This window comes from Lissotriton helveticus, chromosome 2_1, assembly GCF_964261635.1.
Source record: "Lissotriton helveticus chromosome 2_1, aLisHel1.1, whole genome shotgun sequence".
In the NCBI taxonomy this organism is placed as follows: domain Eukaryota; kingdom Metazoa; phylum Chordata; class Amphibia; order Caudata; family Salamandridae; genus Lissotriton; species Lissotriton helveticus.
This window is the reverse complement of record NC_136059.1, coordinates 359,412,959-359,435,079: the sequence shown is the minus strand read 5'-3', so window position 1 is coordinate 359,435,079 and position 22,121 is coordinate 359,412,959. Positions and strand designations below refer to the sequence as shown.

The window sequence follows — 22,121 nt, the reverse complement described above, 5'->3', positions numbered from 1 at the left end:
AACTTGGCAACAAGGCTTGATTTACTACAGACGCTATATAGATGATATTTTTATTATTTGGAAGCGTCCCAAATCTGAACTCCTTAACAACATTAACAGTTTGAATCTTGTGGACCCGAGAATCCAATTTACCCACAATGTAAGCAACACAGCATTACCATTCTTAGATGTTCTTGTAGAAATCAAAGACGACTCCATCCAGACAAGACTATATAAAAAGGAAACAGATAAGAACACAGCGTTACTATATACTAGCTTTCACCCAGCCAGTTTGATAAACAATTTGCCAGTATCGCAGTTCATGCGGATCAAACGAATTTCTTCTAATTCAGAACAATGTGACAAGAGCCTACAAGAACAAAAACAGAAATACCTCGACAGAGGTTACCCAAAAAAACTACTTGAGGCACATCTAGAAAAAATAAAAACAACACCGAGAACAGAACTTCTAAAAAGGAAAACTAAAACTTCAAGCACCAGAATGGTTTTTGTTTCCAAATATTCGACTGCATCTAGGGACATTAAAAGGACAATTTCAAGGAGATGGGAGATCCTATTGGCTGAAAAGGATTTTGGCACATTATTCGATGAACGACCACTATTCGCATATAAAAGGGCACAAAATTTAAAGGAACTCCTCAATAAACCAACTCCACTGCAACAAGAATTGGTCCACAAAGGGACATCACGGTGTTTTAATTGCAAAAACTGCAATAATGTGATCATAGGCAGCACTCTACTGCATCCTCGGACTGGAGAGAAAATCATGCTTAGACATTCGACAAATTGTGACTCTGAACATGTTGTTTACTCAATTAAATGCCCATGTGGGCTACTGTACATCGGTAAAACCGATAGAAAAATGAAGTTAAGACTCACTGAGCATAAGAGTCGGATACGCAATAAGAACTTAACGTCACCGCTTACACAACATTGGATTGAGAAAAAACACAATATAGCTCAACTTCGCTTTCAAATCATTGAAATAGTACCCCAGAGACTGGGCATGGACAACGCAAAGATACTTCTGCAAAGAGAAGCTTTCTGGATCCGCAAATTGCAGATAATGGTTCCCTTAGGATTGAATGACAAAATGGAGATGTCGTGTTTCCTTTAAGGGCATAGACATACACAAAAAATAAATTTTTTCACACTGCCCTAGAGTTCAAAGCATCTTTTTACACAGCAAAGGATATATTATATGATCATGGGATTGTCCAGATAGGCATTGTGTTTCATGTAGAGAAATTGACATTGCTTGTAATAATGTATAGTGTTGACTTGTATATAGACTGTAAATAGGCAGGTATAAGACCATAGGTAAAAGATCCTTTAGATCTGAAAATTCGCATAAATCACTTAATAATGTTATATTATGTTGCGACTGTACACAGATAGTTTATTTGGCAACATTGATATCCAGATTGTTATTTGTACAATATGGTGTACTAATGGCCCCGGACATCAAGGTTAAGGTACAATACACACGCACATTTAATTTTCAGGCATGACTAAGGAAAGACTTTGTATTTTCCATAGGACGCTACATTTGCTCATATATTTTTTCGATCGTATTTTACAATAAGTTTTCAATTGTTTCAAAAGTGCGTTTTTTTCACACCGATTCAATGCTCTTATCGTCGTATAATTATAACTACAAAGGCGATTAGGTAGTCTGTTGGCCATGTCTACTCTCCATGAACATGAGAGCTAAAAATAAAAGTAGGACTCATGCATCCGCTTGAGGTTCCGGTCGGTGAGCAAGACGACGGAGACACTGCCCTGAAAATAACATTTAGTTATCGGACGGTAAGCCCTGGCACAGAGTTTCTAAAATATCACTCTCTGACGCTTTGTAAGCGCGTTGAGAAATCATAACAGCCCCAATTTCTCTGTTTCATCAGTTTCGCGAGTGAAAACAGCAGCGAGATCGAAGCTTGAAATGTAGACTCGCAGGTAATGAGCCTCGATTATTTCTTGACCATTTTATCGCTCAAACACAAATATATATTTGTGTACTGATGTAAGCCGTTTATTTGATTCAGGTTTCCGCTACGCATTCACGAGACTTAAACAATACGCAGGTGAGCTCCAGAGTTCTTTTAATTTGAATAGGATGCATATGTATCTTCCATTCCGGTCACATATATGTGTCAAACCCGTTTTTTTCATTTTTTGTTTTCTATAATGTAGAAACGCTATTGAATTCGGCTCTACAGGTAAAGCGCTATTTTCGTTCATTTGCTCAGCTACTTTAATATTGAATAGGTCGCCACTGTATACGAAACTTGACGAGTTTATGCACCTTTGGTTTTCACAGACAACTGCTCAAAACATTTACACAGACTATACACAGGATATACGTTACTTCTTATTACTTAGGTAAGCGTTTATAAACATATCTTGATGGTCTAAAAGGTGGAACATTGCTTAAAACGTATGATTAATACTCTCCTTGTTTGTATCTTCCCTTTTTTCAGACCCCCGACGAAGGGGCTATTGCGCCCCGAAATGCATTGGGTTGTTTCTTTTATTTTTGGTTGTTTTTTCTGTAAACCTGTGTTTTGAAAACTGTTGCGTTAGGCATAATTTTATGGTATTGTTATAAACATTTCATTGATTTGCAAATGATATTGATGATGAACATTGTGAATATGCAATAAATTTAAGGCATTACATGTTGAAATAAACAAAATGATATAAAGGAATACTATAAATTGTGTAGTGCGTACTAGAGTCCCAGTGATTCACAGCACTGGGCCATATACATTCTTATGTATTCCAGGTCACTTAATGCCATGTGTCTTTTCACTAATATAGGGTCTCCACCTAGTTTAGGGTGTTCTAAATCCCTCACTCTGTCATCACTTTTAGATACATATAACACGACAAATACCCCAACTTAGTCACCTTAAGTATTTAGTATTTTACGACGGGGGGCGTGGCTAGCAGGCCACCATGGCGGACGGGGTTTGCTAGTGCTCCGGTGCCGCTGGGAGAGGTAAAGATCCTGTAGCCTACACCGAGGGTCGTCTCCACCAGGAAACGGTTGTTTTTGGAGGCGCTTCTCCCCCGACTGCTCCGCTGAAAGTCCTGGAGCTCTGGTGACCGGGGTTCCGGACTTACGCCGTGGCTAACAGGGAGGCCTAGAGCCACGCTGCGGACCGGGGCCTCCAGTGACGGGGGTGCCCGGAGAAAGAGGACGGTGAAGCGACAGAGCACCGGAGCCTCCGATCCTGCAGGCGGACACCTGCACCTGGGATCCTGACCCTGCGGCTGCCGAGGGGCGAGGACGGCGCCTTGTGTACCTGGACGTCGGGAGGAGGTACGGAGGCTGTGGACGGGCCGCTGCTGCAGGCTGGGACGCTGAGACGCGGGCGCCGAGGGCCGGACATTCCCGCCGCTGGCAGTGACTACCTGCTGCGGGGGCCCCCCTGCCTGGCTTGCTGTCTGCCCGAACTGCGCCGGAGGTGAGGAGCCCCGGGGGAGTGCGGGGCGGACCACCGGGACCCTGCACTGGGCGGCGAGCCGGGTCTCGTGTGCCATTGCTGCCCTGGTTCCTGAGAGGGCGGACTGCGGAGAGGCGGGGACCCCTGGATTGGAGGCCGGGTCCGGCTGGGGCGCCCTGGATGCCTGGCAGAGACAGGGCTGGTGAAGGGACTATCCCCACGCAGTGGGCTGAGGACTGAGGCGCCGGAGAAACATGCAACAACACAGCCAACGCCCCCCAATACGGCACTGTTACTGCGCCTAACCCATTCCCTTTGTAACTACGTTGTGCCCATACATTGCCGGGGGCCCAGGCGGGGCGGCGCTCAACTGCTCCTACTGCCGTTTTTGACTGCTGCGGACGGCCTGATGAGGTGGGGGACATAGCGCTTCAGGGTGGTGGGCCCAGTGAAAACCCTCGGCGCTCATATACGCTGGGTGTGGTAGAAAGCGGCCCCTCCCCCCTGCGGAGACGCGGACACTGTCAACAGCTTCCCCAAGGTGAGAGCATCAGGTGTGACCGGCGGGGAACCAACTGGGAAATAAGACGCACACTGGACGGCAAATACTCGCCCTGACCCGCGCTCCTACCGCCAACCAGGCGCCTGACGTCTAATATGGGGCGCAAAGGCGTGAAGAACACGGGGGGCAAGGAGGGCCCGGGCACAGGACCTGCCCGAGATACGGACCCTGGGGGCTCTGCACCGCTGACTCTGGCCTCCAGCACCTCAGAGAGCCAGCAAGGCGACAAACTAGACCTTATCCTAAAAGAGATCAGAGACTCTAGGGCCGTGATGGAGACGCAGATGGGCACCCTCACCACTAACCTATCCTTGCTTAAGGCGGACCACGAGAAATTGGCGGATAAAGTTAAAGATCAAGGTCTGTCGATAACTGAACTCGCCCCGACAGTGGCGGAACACACGGACTCCATCCAAGTGATCCAACGTCAAGTCAAAACCCTGCTGGAACGCGTGGAGGACGCGGAAGGGCGCAATCGGCGCAATAACATTCGCGTTATTGGCCTGCCGGAAAGAAGCGAGGGGTCCCGGCCGGCAGAGTTCATGGAACAGTGGTTCCGAGATAACGTTGCCCCTGAGGGTCTGTCGCCATATTTCTGTGTAGAAAGGGCGCATAGAATCCCAACTGGCCAGCCAAAACCGGGACAGACACCACGGCCGCTTATTGTCCGGATCCTCAATTACCGGGATAGAGACATGCTGCTAACTCAGGCCAGAATCAAATCGGTCATACCATGGGAGAATAAACGAATTTCACTATACCCAGACTATACCAATCAAGTGCAAAAACAACGGTCCTCATACTATGAGGTAAAACAGAGGCTCCAAAAGGCTAAACTGCGCTACGCCTTATTGTTCCCTGCACGCCTAAAGGTGATCCACGACAAGAAGACTCACTTTTTCGAAAGCCCCACGGATGTGGAGGAATGGCTGGAGGTGATGGACATCGAGGAGCGGCTGGACCCGACGCAGGACTCCACAGGCAACGGATCCAGGGAGGACTCGACTCAAGGGGAGACCGAGAATGGCGCCCAATGCACTCATCCGAAGCAGCGCAAACCGACCGCCCACCAACAAAAGCAGGGACAGGCTGATGCAGTGGCAGCAGTGGGATCCTTCAGAGACGACGGTGCGACAATCAACACGGACACTGAGGATAGCACTGTACACTCTGACTCGGATAGCAGTATGATCCTATTTCCGACGGTGACGCCTAGAGCCGCGGATGAATTTATAGACAATGCCCAAGAGTAATACCTTCTATGAACTAGACCTGAGACTAGAATACAACACGATATCCTTTTCTGTATGAGGTGGGGGGGCGGCGGGGATGGGGGGGGGGGGAAATGTGCTTGCTCAGAATATGTATGTTGCCCTTTATTTGCTGGCGAGCACCGTGCGGCCTGCCCTGGATGGGGAGAAAAACTCAGATACAGGGATCGTGCGATGCGATTCCTGCGCCTCCTGTGCTCCTGCGGCGCATAGCTGCAACGGGCTGGTTCTGCCGGTATGAGGCCGCCCTTGTCCCCCCCTCCCCTCCCCTGCCCCCTTGCTTCCCCCCCCTCCACGAGACGTGGCTACCTACACTGACTAACTTCGAAAAGAACTCTCCCGGCGGCGCCGTTGAGCCGGCGACCTGACCGAGCATGGCACTATGGACACGGCAGATGCTTGGCCGACCCCCCACTAGCGTATGCATTGTTACTTGTTTATTTACGTTCCAATGTTTCTGGTTTGGCACAGCAGGGTTTGGAGGCTGCGCCTTTACAGTTGGGGTTTGGGATAGGGAGGGTACTGTCTCCTGGGGGGCATGGAAGAATCACTCAATAGGACATATGGGAACACTACTTTTGACACCAACACGGGGCTATGGCTGACACACACGGAAAGTATAGGCTGGTCACCTGGAATGTGAGAGGGCTGGGGGCAGTGCAGAAGAGACACAGAGTACACGCTTTCCTACTACGACAAGGGGCACACATAGTGTTCCTACAGGAGTCGCACCTGACACACTCCGAGGCACTCCTATTGAGAAAGAAATAGAGGGGTACTGTTTTTTCTACCACATACTCTGCCTTCTCAAGAGGGGCCACGATATGGGTGCGCCATGGTACTCCATTTGTGGAACTGGAGAGGCGGACTGACGAACAGGGACGCTATGTGTTAGTGAGAGGCACCTTGGACGGGGAGGTGGTAGTGCTGGGCAGCATTTATGCCCCGAATTTTGACCAGGATAGGTTCCTTACTGCTGTGGGCCGGGCGTTAGCGGATTGGGTGGACGTCCCCTGGATTCTGGGTGGTGACTGGAACATGATTTTGGATGTGACCCTCGACAGATCACACCCCCCCCTCCAGGCGGCGGGAATACATAAACTATCAGAGTCATTTGGGACGTGGCTTCGGGGTTGGAGTTTGGCGGACATCTGGCGCACACTGCACCCGACACACAAAGAATACTCATGCTACTCCCCTGTACACAAATTACATACCAGATTGGATAGGTTTGTATGCTCTAGCTCGGTAGTGACTAGGTGTGCCACAGCAGATTACCTTGCTAAAACGTTCTCGGACCACCGACCGCTGGCGGTTGACCTACACTGGGGTAGAGTACCCTCACCAGTTCCTACCTGGAGGCTTAACCCTGCGCTGCTCGAGGATGGCCCGTTCCGAGCACATTTAGCTGACGCCTTAACTGATTACTTCAATACCAATTGGGACTCCGCATCCTCGAACCTAGTGGTGTGGGACGCAATGAAGGCTGTCATACGGGGGGCTGCTATAGGCCGACGGGTGGGAGCCAGGCAGGAGATCCACGGTAAGCTATGTGAAGTGGAACAGCGCTTGCGCGACCTAGAAAATGCGGTGGGGCAGGACCCTGGCCGTACAACTGAGCTACAGCAGTGTAATATTGACCACGCAGAATTGCTAGAAACCCTGAGGGTGATGGACTATGGGGCCTATCTGAAAAGACAACAGGCGGAGGCGGACAGATCCGGCGCTCTGCTTGCCCGGCTAGTTCGGGATGCCCCCGAATGCCCTACCATAGCGACTATTAGGAACGCAGCGGGTACACAGGTGCACACTCAAATGGAGATTAACACAGTATTTAAGACTCACTTGGAGAACCTCTACGCCCCCCCCCACTGTAGGGACCAGAGAAGACATAACGGGATTCCTGGATGACCTAATGCTCCCAGTGCTGACCCCGGGAATCCAGGCGGCTATAGCCGGACCTATTACACAACACGAAATAAAGGTAGCAATCCATAAACTTAACCGGGGAAAAACCCCGGGCATGGATGGCCTGCCGGGGGAATTTTATCAAACCTACGCTGATGTGCTGGCCCCCGTCCTGGAGAAAATTTACAACACCACCTACGAGGTTGGTCACCTCCCGACTACCACCATGCAGGCATTGGTGATCTCTATCCCGAAGCCCGGCAGGGATGCTCAAGATGTGGGTAATTACAGACCCCTATCCATGCTCTCCACGGAGTATAAGATCCTTAGTAAGGCTATTGCCATGCGGATCCAGCGCCACCTCCCTGGCCTGATCCATTCTGATCAATGTGGCTTCCTTCCAGAGAGGAGTACCTCCCAGAACTCGAGGCGACTCCACGCTCTCATGACAACTACACCTCACAACTTACCGCACGCTGGCTGCATAGCCCTTGACCTCCGTCAGGCTTTCGATTCCCTGACGTGGGACTTCATGTTTGAAGTCCTGCATCGTTTTGGGTTCCCAGAGGCCCTTATAAAATGGATCCGCTTGTTGTACACAGGCCCGACGGCTAGGGCACGCACGGAAAGACACACATCGGACTGTTATGAGGTCCATAGGGGCACAAGACAGGGCTGCCCACTGTCGCCACTGCTGTTTGTGCTAACGTTGGAACCCCTGGCTATTGCGCTTCGCATCAGAGCTGCGGAGGAAGGCATACCTGTAGAGGGCATCGACCACATGGTCTCAATATATGCTGACGACATCTTGGTATTTCTCCGGAACCTGCGAGGGGACCACTCGCCCCTGGCGACTGTTTTCAGACGCTTTGAGATCATATCTGGACTGGCTATAAACCCGGGAAAGTCCCTGGGCTTCTTCTTTCGAGAGGGCCAACAGCCCCCCTACATACAGTTCGGGGCCTATGAAATTCAAGTGGCACCAACCACGTTCAAATATCTCGGGATACAGGTTTACCGGAACCCAGAGGCTCAAATTGACGGTAATATCCGTAAGGCTATTACTGGCCTGCGAGGTAGCATAGGTTTCTGGACGTCCCTACCCCTATCGGTAATGGGACGGGTGGCAGTCTCGAAGATGGTCCTGCTCCCCCGCATATTATATTACTTTGTAAACCTGCCGGTCCTGCTCCCGCGACAGATTTTCACCACACTTGATACATTACTGGTCAGCCTCATATGGGGATCGGGGAGAAGACGAATTAGCCTTAAAAAACTGCAGCTACACACCAGACGGGGCGGCCTGGGCGTACCGGACCTGCGAAGCTACTACTATGCCAGCCAGCTCCAATGGTTGACCCGATGGGTGGCGGGTAGAGACTTGCATGAGATCGGTTACACGACGGACAAATTAGCACGTGGAGACCTACACTCCCTCCTCTTGCCCAATGCTAGGACCCCCAGGGACTGCCACCCCCTCCTGCATGTGGCCCTGACCTGCTGGAAGAAATCGCTGTCATACACGGCGGGGACCTCCCCATATGCGGATAATATCCCTCTACTGGGGCTCCCGACACCACAGGGGACTCTAACACAGCGCAGACTACGTCCATGGACGGAGGCCGGGGTGGACAGGGTGGGAGACCTGTTCGGCGATGACACCATACTGGACCATGCCTCATTTGTGCAGGTCACGGTAGCCCCTTCACGTTTATACCTCCTACACGCCTCGGTAACGCACTACATACGACGGACCTGGGCCCCACAACGTACAAAACCAGATCAACATGAGCTAGTACACCTCATGCATTATATGGGCACGGGGGACACTTGGTGAAATGGCTGTATGTTGGTATCAGAGAACATGTGACGTCACCGATCGCCACACTCAGGGAGACCTGGACTGTAGACGCGGGTGAAGACATATCGGACGGAGAGTGGAAGATAATTCTGGGTCATCATAGACGGGTATCTAGGAATGTTAAATTTCAGTTCATACAAGCCATGATTCTCCATAGAGCTTACCTTACGCCCCAGAGACTACACAGAATGTTCCCTACCGCTGCACACTGCTGCCCGAGATGTCAACAAGACGAGGCACATATTCTTCACATGCTATGGGCATGCCCGAAATTACATACTTACTGGGGGACGATCAAACACACGTTGCACTCTATAACAACACTCCGGATCCCGGAGGGAGCATTACCCTGTCTCCTAGGGAACAGGAAGCGGCCCAAAACATGCAAGGCTCAACTGAAGTTTGCGGACCTGGCGCTAGTGCTGGCGATCAGGGTGCTCACTATGAGATGGAAGTCGCCCAGGGCCCCGCAAGTAGCAGTGTGGCGCAGCGACATGCTGAAATGGGGTAAAGCAGAATCTGCAGCTTTGAGGGGGGAGGAGAGCAAGGGTCTTCGCAAATACCCCATAGCGCAGGATTGGGACCAAATGCTGATAGACCTGGAAGAGACAGACCTGGACAGCCCAGGAGACCCGGTAGGATGACCTTACACAGATGGCAGGGGGGGGCTGAGGTTCAAGAGCAATGGGGCAACTCACCGGGGTTAGACCAGACCTAGGACCCTACACAAATTCCAGATAGACAGAGCCACCTTGGCCTGGGATGTCGAGTGCAGGAGAGAGGCCAACCAGGAGACAGAGGGGGGCGGGCGGGGAGGGGGGGACAGTTGGGGTTTGCCAATAATGAGAACCTTGATTATGGTGTTTGAAACACATACTTGGGATGCATCCGGGGAATGTTATGATACGTACCTCACAACTGAAATGATATACCCCCACAATTACTGGTTAAGAAAATGGAAAAGACTGCTGAGGGATATGAGATGCAATTGAACAGAAATGTATGTCATCCTGAAACAGTCACGAATAAAGAGTTTAAAAAAAAAAAGTATTTAGTATTTTACTATAGCTAATCTATACATACATTGTGTCCTTCCCAGCCCTGAAGAGTCAAAGCCCCCACACGGTGTGACGAAACACGTGTCGGCTATTTGTTCTCATATGTACTGATCCACACTGAACCATTCAATGTATATACAATCTATGACATTGGACTCCGACCTCATGTATTGAACTTTCACCAAGATGTATTGGGTTCTCACCTGAGAACTTTATTACGTATATACGTGTGCACAGGACATTCTTTGCATCAACCTGTTTTGCATGGTTTGTGGTGGTAATTGATGCTCATTGTCATGGAGTGTGATACACCAGCTTTTTTTATTCAATTCGTTATATCACACGTCTTTACATCTTCTAAGCACTATAAACATTCAGATATTACTAATAACTAATTTAATGGTACTAATTTTGCTACCTATGAAGGATGGAAAGTAGAGACTACCTTACCTCAAGTTGAACTTGTGACCTTTAGATCACCACAGATGACAACATTTAGTGTTAATCCCTTGAGGCATCTTGCTGGTCTTTATGTCCCTCTTCTAGCTGTGTGAGACCAGTTCAGCAATCTATTTGTTAGCAGGATACTGTGATAATCCAGGTTAAATCCTAGAAATGTGAGTGTTCAAGGACCACCAGATATGAATTTTGGTAAGAATAAAGTAGCTATTCATTGAATTTCACTGATGCCCATTGATCTTATTCGATGCCCATTGATCTTATTCTATTTTGAAACTTGTATATATTAATATATTGGTCTTGCAATGATTTAAAGGAATAAAATATTGTTTGATAAATGTATGTCATTTTTTGTTTCAGAGAGCTGCAGGAGATTACACCTCTTTGTGTCCGGGGATGGGAGAAGACTACTTCTTGCAACAACACTAGGCTGTGTGTTTGTGTGGGAGAGCACAGACATAAAGAATATTCCATCATCATGTAAAGGTCATTTGTCATCTGGGAGATGGTCAAGAATCGATCCTGGTGGCTCAACAGTATTGCCTGGTACTGACAATAAAGAAGCAGCAGTCCATGCAATTTTCATAAGGAATCAGGTGGGTTGAGGTAGTAGTGTAGTATAGTTTTCATCACACTTAGTTTTTGGTCCTCATGCTCAACAGTTTATTCTAAAGTAATATCTTCATGTTTAACAGAAATATATTTCTACTATATAAAATCAGTTTGAGATTACAAAACCTCAAGCTATCATTTGTTATTTAATGTTGCAGCATGGATAGCTGACTATTTATTTATTTATTTATTTATTTATTTTCGAGATTTTTATTGCGCAAACAAATACCCGAAGGTGTCTCGGCGCATGTGGGGGCTAGAGGGACCGAACAGCAAGCTTACTGGTTGAACAACCATGTCTTTAGGAGCCTACGAAAGCTCATCAGATTGGGGGCAGTTTTAATCATGAGTGGCAAAAGGTTCCAAAGTTTGGGAGTAGCAACCAGGAAACGCCTGTCTCCCCAAGTTGCCGTTCTCGTGCGAGGTACCGGCAGGAGGCAGGTGTTAGCGGATCTCAGCTGCCTTTTAGGGGTATACAACTGAAACGCTTCAGTCAGAAACTTAGGTCCAACGCCGTGCACTGCCTTATAGGCAATGCAGAGGGCCTTAAATTTAATGCGGCCCTCTACTCTTAGCCAATGCAGATGACGAATGACGGGAGTAGTAGGCTGGCGGCGGGGGATGTCAAGTAGGATTCTTGCAGCCGCATTCTGTATGGACTGCAACTTAGATAGAACAAGTTTCTGAGTATTAAGAAAGAGGGCATTCCCGTAGTCAATTTTAGAAAACACTAGGGTAGAGACCAGGGTCTTCCCAGCTGAGGTAGGGAGGTAGGGCAGTAATTTCCTAATTTTCTTTAGAATAAAGAAAGCGGATGATACAACCTTATTGACGTGAAGGTTGAATGACAGCTTGCTGTCAAAAATTACTCCCAGGTTTCTGGCTTTTTCCACTGGGACACATATTCTTCGACCAAGTTCTGTTCTTTGAGGAAACTTACCACATAGCTGCCTCTACTTTGCTTTCTGTAGCTCTCACCGACCTTGTGAGAGACAACTGTGTCCAGGGACATGGAGACCATCTCAATCTGCTTTGACATTCACGAAGGTTTGCATCCACATTAGCCCTTGATTGGAGTTATTAGGTGTTCTGTTTTCTCATGAGCCTTTACTTCACTTTATTTTCATGTGAGGCTGTGTTGCTTGCAAATTCTTGGGGACTAAAACCATGTTAACACCCTTTTGAGCTAGGTTTTATGCACTCTGTGCATATTTATGTTACTGTGGTGCATTGGTATATACATTTGTGCGTGGAGAGACGAAGTTATGATTGCCTCGTACCTTCTCTGCCTGAACCAGCGAGGGACTCCAAGTCCCAGCAGCCTGAGTGCCGCAACCGCCCTCACCTGTGCCTGCACTCAGCGGGGGCTATATCACACCTCGCCACTCCCGCTCCGCGGGAGCCGCATCGTACCTTCTCTGCCTGCTTGCTGGATTCCTGAACCAACGAGGGACTCCAAGTCCCAGCAGCCTGAGTGCTGCAACCGCCCTCACCTGTGCCTGCACTCAGCGGGAGCTATATCACACCAAGGGCGGGCCCGTCTGTGCCCGTCGGAGCCCGGACGAGGCCGGGCTGGGCCCCCCCTCTAACCTGTCCATCGTGCAAGGTTAGTTTTGTTAACACTCTCTAAACCTTGTAAGTTTATCTTTGTTCCTTGCTGACTGCCTGGGCCAGGTATCCATAGGTACTTTAAGATGAGCAGATGCAAAGGGAAGAAGTTAGGTGCCCCTCACGGTAGTAGCGTGGCGGGGACGCTTGATCAGTTTATACTTAGGGCCACCTCTGTTTTGGAAAAGGAGATTCAGATGACTGAGCGCCGGTTATCTTTGGACCCGCTTTTAAACAAAAGTTCGTCCTTAGGCACAATAGCTACAGCTTGTTCACCAGTTTACCTAGCTGCAAATTCTATCATACTCCCGATCGACAATGAGGAGAGCGCTGATGTCCCTAACCTCCCTGGGCCAACAGAGGACTCATCAAAGCCACCATCGGCCCAAATTAATACTGCCGCTAGCAAGTCTACACAAGCATCTGCCAGGTCCCCGATTAAAAATAATACCACTAAACGACTGACTCTCGAACCGGCAATGAAAAGGAAGCGGGGAGGAGGCCCACAAAGGCCTGTACAGCAAAGGTGGCTAGGTCAAATAAAACTCAAAGTCGTGCTTCTGCTGACGAGGGCAGTATATCTGAAAATGCCACCCCGGTTGATCTTGACAATGCACCCGCAGATGGTACTAATTTGAACTGTGACCAAGAACTGTGGAGGAGACTTGAGAATTCATTAACAACCCTATTAACTCCTATACCATATAGATTGGCTAGGATAGAGGAACGACTGAACAATTACGAATCCCTGGTCAAGTCAGGTTTCTCCGCTCTCGAGGGCCTGCTTACTCATCCTAAGCAATCAGCTACGAATACAAACACGAACCAGTGGGATGTGGTGGCCACACCGGATGTTCTGAATATACAACCCTCCAGCAAAACAACTGTGAAACCAACTGCCGCAAGGATACCAACCAACTCAGCTGCAGTAATAACCAAAAAGTCAGCTGCTGTGCTTAGGTCTGAAGATGACCCAGGGAATCGATCTAGTGAATTTGCTCAATCTATAGTAAGCACTCCGGGTGATGGCAGTGTCACAACAGCTCTATGAAGGGATAATACCTGTAACACTCGTCTGCTGGATCCACAAGCCTGTATACCCAATGGATCAGAAGGTCCGAGAGGTTTGGGACATAATCCCGTACAAACTAACTTTTCAGTTCTTAATTTGCCTCCGGCTGCAGCTCCCTTAGTAGTTGTCCTGAAAAATGTGCCACCTCTGCGGGAAACTCAGTCTGAAACCACAGATCAACTACTGTGTAAAGTTTTGCATTGGTTTAACATCCGACTTAGGGAGGCTGGGTTTTGGGAAGAGGGTGTTGATAAGTTTATGATTATGGTCAGAGGAACATTGTGGATTGGTCTTTCTAGAAAGGAAGAGTATGGTGATTGTGTTGTTGTCAATTTCAATAATGTGCACACAACAAAATTCTTGCTGGATAATTTGTGTGGAACGAAGGGCAGATCTATGGACAGGGTATCCATCGTAGCATTAGGGTATTTTTACAAACCAGGGCCAAATTACACTAATGTTCCAAATCGCCTAGAGATGGGCAGGCGACCCTGGGCGCCTCTTGGAATAAGCCAATAGATCGCAAGAGGTCCCATTGTCCAATAGATTCGCCCCCTTATCCGACTTAGATTTGTGTGATTGACTACAACCACCAACCCCGATTCTGGTAGCGCGTCCTGCTTGTTCCCCCATGGTTGATTTAGATCCAGTGAACAGTATCTATGGCTTGGAGGCTAAGAATCAACCTTTGGCCCAACACTATCACAGGTTGACCCTGGGAGCTCGCATCACCCTGCATTTTCCTTGTTATCTTGGAACATCGCAGGGTTGCTCTATAAAACCATGTCCTCTGATTGGTCGTGCTTTGTTGAGAGGTACGATTTTATCGTTTTACAGGAGACCTGGTCTTTAGATACGGTTTGCCACCCAGGATATTTGGCTTATGGTAAAGCGGCAATCGGAAATAGAAAGGGGAGACCTAGTGTGGGTCTGGTTATATGGGTTAAGCAACAGACATCACTCCAAATAAAGGAACCATCAATAGACAGTCCTGATATCCTTCCTCTAAAGATCTGTTCAAAGGGTGAGCTGGACCTCAAATTAATTAATGTATATGCGAGAGGGTTACCGGGTGAAAAAGCCTCACCAACTATTGCCCACCTAGACACATTTATGGACGGCTTGAATGGCTCAAGTGTTTTGGTTATTGTAGGTGACTTTAACTGTACATTTGAGCCATTAGTCATAGATGACTGGAGCCTTAGTATGGAGGAGGATCAAAACTGGGGGTGTCCCTCTCCTTTCGTTGAAACCAATTAATAAATAGACTGAGGCAGTGCTCCAATTGAAAAGCCTATCCGTAGGGCGTGGGATAAGAGCTACTAATCGGAGAACCCCTTCGGACGCGGAAGGTTGTGTCACATTTTCTAGTGGGATCAGAAGTAGTAAGATCGATTATATTTTTATAATCTCAGAACTCTGGGTTAGACTTGTGGATATGGTGGTTCACCACAGACCAGAGAGTGATCATGATCCTTTACTACTGACCTTAACTAGGATTGGATCGGACCCCCCAATGGTTGACACTGTATCTAAGATAGGAGAGGTGATCATGTCTCAAGATTGCCGCCGGTTAAAATGGGCAGTGGTCTCTGAGGATGAAGGTTTACAAAAGCAGATTAGGTCATCCACAGAGGAGACTCTTGCATTGATGAGTCTTTTAGATACCAATGGTAATTGTCCCTCAGACTTTACGAAGGTTCATGAGGATCATTTTTTTAAATTGAAGAAACTGTTTACCAAAATTAGAAAGCTGCATAAGCCTCCTTTTAAAAAAGCCTCCAAGTTGTATAATGAGGCTTGTGGTATTGCAGTTTGACACCTCTCAAATGCAATAAAGATGGGCGTCCCTCAACAGGTTAAAGTAGCAAGTCCCAATTATAAGAAAGTACAACTGAAGGCGAAGAAAGATTATGATGCGGATAGGTGGGCTAGTCTAACTAATGCCTCTAAAGGGAAGAACTGGATCAAATTTTGGGAATTGGTTAAATGGGGCAGTCATATGACTGGAACCAAACCAGTTAAAAATGTCTCCCCCCCCCCGAACTTTGGGTCCAGTATTTTCAAGGCCAATTTGCTTCCTCACTCAGCATTGGCACTGAGTACCCTGAGGTAAATGCTGAGGCAGTTCTGTTATTTACTAAAGGAGAGATAGACAGAGTTTTAGACAGGGTGCCTGCAGGGAGGGCTCCTGGCCCAGAATGCATCCCGGCCGACCTTTATAAACAAGATAGGAAGATTTGGATTGAATATATTTTTATCACCATAAATGCTATTGCTAGAGGTGCGTTAATACCTGATACCTGGCGAGGGGCCGAAATCATTCCCATATATAAAAAGGGAGACCGTGCCAGTGCCAGCAATTATAGGCCGATACGCTTAATTGATACTCTACAAAAAATAGCTGCGAGACTTGCCTTAGGTAGAGTTAATGAATGGATTATAGATCAGAATGTATTATCTACCTACCAAGCGGGTTTTCATCCCCACGTGAGCACCATTGATCAAGTTTTTCGATTTACGATGATTTATTTGTCTACAGTGATTTTAGCAGGTGGAACTCTTTATGCTGCATTTGTTTATTTAAAATCAGCATTTGACTTAGTACCTCGCAATAAGCTGTGGGACTCAATAAAGGAGGCTGGGATGCCCCTAGAAATACTTAGTTTTATTATCAGACTGCGTGAGGCAAATTATGCTCATCTATGGTGGGGGCAGCAGGGTGAATTGTCTGATCGTTTCCCTGTAAATAAAGGTTTGCGGCAAGGGTGTGTCCTTGCTCCTACCCTTTTCTCCCTATTTATAAATAGGGTTATTGTATATTATTCTAATTTTCCAACTGATGCTCCATCTCTTGCCGGATCAAGGGTTCCATTACTAATATTTGCAGACGACACGTTAATTCTATCAAAAACTCAGTCTGGTCTACAACGTGCCCTTGACCAGTTTATAGTCTTTTGCAATGACCATGAACTTGCAGTGAACGTTGACAAAACCAAGTTCATGATATTGCATAGACTTAGATCTGTTAAAGGCAGAGTTATAATGGATAATGTATCACTAGAGCAAACCGATACTTTTACTTACCTAGGGGTAACTATGGACAGGAAGATGAACTGGGCCCCTCAACTTGATGTCTAAGTTCTCAGACACAATCAGCTAGCCGGAGCCCTATTAAAGGAATACAGACTGTCATATACTAAACCTATAGGGCCAGCTGTAGCAATTTACAATGGGAAAATCAGAGCGTCCATCATTTATTGCGCTGAACTTTGGGGGTTTGAAAATCTATTACCCATAGTCCAAGCGCAAAATGAGTTTTTAAGATCCCTGACTGTCCTCCCTCAATCAACACCTATCAAGCCTTTGCTTTTAGAGCTAGGTTGTACTTCCTTTGAGGTCGCAGGATTTAGACCCCTAGCTTACTGGAGGAGACTTTGGACTACCCCAGAACTGGCACCCTATGCAAATGCATTAATGCACGTCAGGAATGCTGACTTGTCTTCTAAAATTAAATGGCTTCAGAAGATTAAGTATAATTTGTTTGAAATGGGCCTTAGTCACCTGTGGGATGACCCAGTAGGGAATATATTCCCAAGTAAAAATGATTATAAAGAGCTTTACTGGGATATGATAACTAAGAAGACCCTGTCAATGGTGAGCAGTACTTCGCTCACAAGTATCTTTTTTGACCATAAGTTTGTAACGAAAGCAGAACCATACTGGAATTTGATTACGAAAACTGGTGATAGGAAATTATATCATCAATTCCGTGTGGGTACTCTTCCGCTAAGACCTTTCGTTGCAAAATGGAACAAGGCCACGAACATTAATTGCCCATTTTGACATACTAGGGAAGAGACAATAACTCATGTATGTTTTTGTGTGCCCGGCCACCTACGGCCCTCGCCGTAGGTGGCTTAAGCCATTGTGCGCTAATCTTGGCTCTAGATCTTGTATGACAGTAATGCGCATCCTGTTAACGAACACTCGTGCAGATATAGTCATTGCCATTGCAAAATTTCTGAGTTGGTCCTGGGTATTGAGGAGGAAAAAACTGGTGGCCGTTGAGGAACCAGATCTAGCATTTGAGTGTGTTAATGTAAACAGCCCTCTCCTTCAAGAGTGATTGCATGGGAAATGCTATATATGATTGATTCTATCATTTTTTTACCTTCACAGTATTTGTCAGGATTCGAAAATGTTTGGCATTAAATTTTGTATGAACTGTCTGTTTTTATGGTACTAACCTTTTTACTGACACTTTTATGTATGTATTGTGTCTTTTTTTGATTGTAAATTATTGAATAAAGACTATTGAATTGAATTGACATTGATTGCCCTGGTTCAGTTCCACAGCCCAATGAGGCTCTGATACCAGTGCAGTTGTGGTAATGCTACATACACCTGGGCTTCTATTTTAAATATCTCCACTGGGTGATCTAAAACGTGCTGTCTTAGGGGCAAAGAATGCACCTGGTTTGGGATCACAACGTGCAATGGATCTTTCAAATGCACTTGAACTAGTGCTGCATCTAACTCTGGGCACAGGACCCATGCCAGTGTAAGGCAGGAGATACCCCGGTTAGAAACGTAGAATAACAGATATGAGGTAGCCCGTAGTTTATGCAGAGACACATTTATCACATATGCTGCGAGTATTTGTCTAATTTCAGATTGATACAGATCTCTGGTCCCCACCAATGGAGTTTGTATCCTCTTGGTTGCAGACCTTTATCTTTATTCTGGAGCTCTTTGTACCATCCTGTTCCGTGGTGGGGCTAGAGAAGTAGTTAAGTTTACTTGATGTCTGCAGACCCGTGTGTGCCCCAGCCACTCTAAAATCTTGGCAGCTACTAACTATTGCCTAGTAATGAAGGTGAACTGTCTATTTCTGAATGGTACAAAGCTGAAATCCTTATTTCCTGCAACTCGGCGGAGCCAGCTTTGTCTTCAAAAGGTCTGAGGAAATGGGAGCAAGCTGAGCTCCAGCTCAAGATAAACCCAGAACTATCCTTTGCATACAAGATCTCAACAGTGTGTACAAATATGAATGGCTATCTTATAGTGCTATAAAGGATCCTCCCTCTGCTTCGTTTAACACACTGCTTTGAGCTTACTAGGTCCTTCTTGCTGTTCCTGCTTCTTTACTATAATATTGTCTGTGTCACAGCATCCAAGAAAGAGATCATAAAACAGCCAAACTAGCTTATTATTTCGCAATGTATCCATGTAGCCAGGTTGAACTGTGTTTTGGAGACTCCTCTATTAAGCTTGCCTAGCCCATACATAAGAAGCCAACAAAATCTGGCAGCTTTCAAAAGAAAACTGAAACAGAGCCCTCTTCGTAGAAAACATTTTCCACCCACCCTACAACTACCACCCACTTCCCTAAAAAGAGACATGGACATTCATAATGCAGCTTTAGCTTTTCTGAAGTCCCAAATATTGTCTCCTTCCACAATTATGTACCATGCATGTCACTGGAACAGGCCTGCCAACAGCTGGGAACTGCACAATGAATCATTTTTCTGGCTTGCACCTGTTAACTACAAAACAAAACAAAATGGATCCCTCGGTTACTTTAAAGTGGACTCTAATACATTATTACATCGGTCAACATTGCAATTATTGAAAGACTGGTGGGTTCCTTAACTGGTCTCAGCTGAACTTTTTCCCACAACTGTCTTCTGGGTCCCCACCCAGTTCCCCCTTGGAACTGGACACCAAGACTGTCACCCTAAATGAATCCTCTATTTTTCTCTAATGGCATCCTTGTTGAGATGGTGATATGTTTTAGGGCTACCACTGGGCTGTTACCCAAAAATATAGTGCCTAGCACATACAGGTTAAAAAAGTGTCGTAAGTCTTATCGCTGTTTTCCCATCAGATACTCATTTTACCGGCCATTTTATTTGCCTGCTATTGAAATTCCTGTTTTTCTTAAAAGTTCTAAATCTGTCTAGATATTGAGTTTATTTAGAGTTATTTACTATGTTTTGCTAATTTCTGACCCCTTCCATCACGTAGAGTAAAACCAGCGTACTTAACTGTGCCTCCATTACAGCATCAAGAGCCCAAATGCAACGACTTTAGTCAACTAATTCTGTACAATGGTACTGAGACACAATTGGTAAAAGACCGAATTCGAGCAAGGTCCTGCCAAGTAATTACCAATTACCCCAGGTGTGCAAGAAAGGACTTTTATTATGTGATCAGCATCAATGGATGGTCTGTCTGAAACCTATACAATATTCAATACATTTTAACTGAGCTCATCAGTAACAGTGCAAAGTCCAGTATGCCCGTGAGCCCAGTGGACTCTTCCCTTCTATATTTCCAGTGGATAGGCATGTTGAAGGGGGGTGGGGAGGTCCTCTCCCATGCCCAAACAAAAGGTACAACACTTTCCAGTCCTTATTCATGCTTTCAAGGCCCTCCTCAGATTGCTGTTTGAAGAACGATCATACTTTGGCTCGTACCAACCAGTCAGTTGGCTGTAGTTTGCTTTCTAAAAACTCCCCTCTATCCGTAGTGCTGACAGTGAATTGAGGAATGATTCCCTCGGTCTCCTCTTCACTCAGACACGTATGAACACACTTTTAAGATCACTACATGTCTAAAATTCAACTCTCAGAAACCCACTCCCAGACGTCCTGAGGCAGTCTTTTGATGTATGGGGATGCATTCAAGGCACACCTCCTCTATACTGCTTGTGGATGAGAAACAAAGCGTACAGTGCTTTACAACAACCTTAAAGAACAAAAGAATAGCCTATTCTGTTAACCACACTTGTTGTTATGTATATCAGATATGAATATTTTTCATTGGTACCTGAATGGTACATTAACTTTATTTGAAGAATGAATGTGTTTGTTAAATTATTGTATATTCACAAGTCTTTCGGAAACATAAATTGCTTACCACTTTTTCTGTGTTTTGATTTGTCCATTCCATCGATAAGTTTAATATAGTTTGACTCTTTTATACCATAATTTCTGTATGTGACTAATTTATGCCCTTTATTTGCAGACACTGGGCGATTGCTGCTTATGTTCGTTTGCATTTTATACTGAGGACCGTTTAATGCTGGTATTTCTAGTGTTACGTTGGCATGAAAATGCCTACCAGTACATAAGGTGAGATATATGTTATGTCATTATGGATAACTAACTGAAAATTTTCTGATTTACAGATACTCCAGCACACATTATTTTTCATAATTGAAGAATTCTTAGCTGAGCAGTTTTTCCAAAAAGTCAGTTTACGTCATTGAATAATTTTTCAGAAAATGATCAACAGACATTCATAAGCAAATATATTTGCGTGTGCTAGTGAAAATGTTCGCTGGAGGATATGTGCACCTATCTCAATTTAGCTGTAGCAATATTAATTTCAGTGCTGCTTGTGTACAATTTCTCAGACATTACTGGTCCAAGTAGATTCCACTGAGGGGACTTTTCAGTCGAAGGTTGAGCTTATACTTGCCATTTTTTCAGTGAGGATATTCCTCATCCACCACTGACTTGTATCACAAACCTATGATATGACCTAGGGACATGTCACTCCATGGTGGGGCTGTGGGCCTACACAAAATAATGCTAATATTGTGCTACGCATGTACTAACAGAAGGGAGACCGTGGCAGGTCCGAGCTCTTCCTCATTTTTAGTGTGTGAGGCACCTCCTCCTGAAACCACAAAAACTGAGGTTCCTGTCTCTGTCACAGCTAGCAAAGAGATGTAAGTGATCCACCGGTAGACAAGAGATAGTGGACTCATACACAGATCATCTGTGGCACATTGGCAGTAAAGGGGTTTTGGACTAAGTGAATGAATACATTTATTGTTTCAATTAATAACAAATGTTACAAAAGGCGTGCATGGTGTGTCCTTCCACGCGCCTTCTTCGCTCATTTATAAAGTACATTTCGAACAGTTACACACGGCGTAAAAATAAGAATCCATAGAATTTGATTTATGCTTGCTAATTTGGGCCTGTGGTCTGCCTTTAGACCAAGGCTCAATCTTTGCTTATAATTTCTTTAAGTTGATGTGCAAATTTCGCTAATTTGGCCAGTTCCATGGGAATGAAATCAATCAATCAATCAATCATATCATTTGTAAAGCGCACTACTCACCCGTGAGGGTGTCAAGGCGTTGGGGTGGGGAATGCTGCTACTGCTCAAAAAGCCAGGTCTTGAGGAGTTTTCTGAAGGTTAGCAGGTTTGGGTCTGCCGTAGGTGGATGGGGAGGGTGTTCC

The 22,121-nt window shown here is 46.2% G+C and overlaps 1 protein-coding gene across 4 annotated transcripts in view; it reads left to right on the top strand.

Moving 5' to 3' along the window:
• The window catches only part of CPLANE1 (ciliogenesis and planar polarity effector complex subunit 1), a 2,766,109-nt gene that overhangs the window by 298,085 nt on the left and 2,445,903 nt on the right, over positions 1-22,121 (top strand). For all 4 annotated transcript variants that reach the window (XM_078674971.1, XM_078674972.1, XM_078674970.1 and 1 more), the window contains exons 5-6: positions 10,929-11,164; positions 20,893-20,999. In XM_078674971.1, the coding sequence (XP_078531097.1) occupies positions 10,929-11,164; positions 20,893-20,999 (343 nt within the window). The remainder of the gene's footprint in view (positions 1-10,928; positions 11,165-20,892; positions 21,000-22,121) is intronic.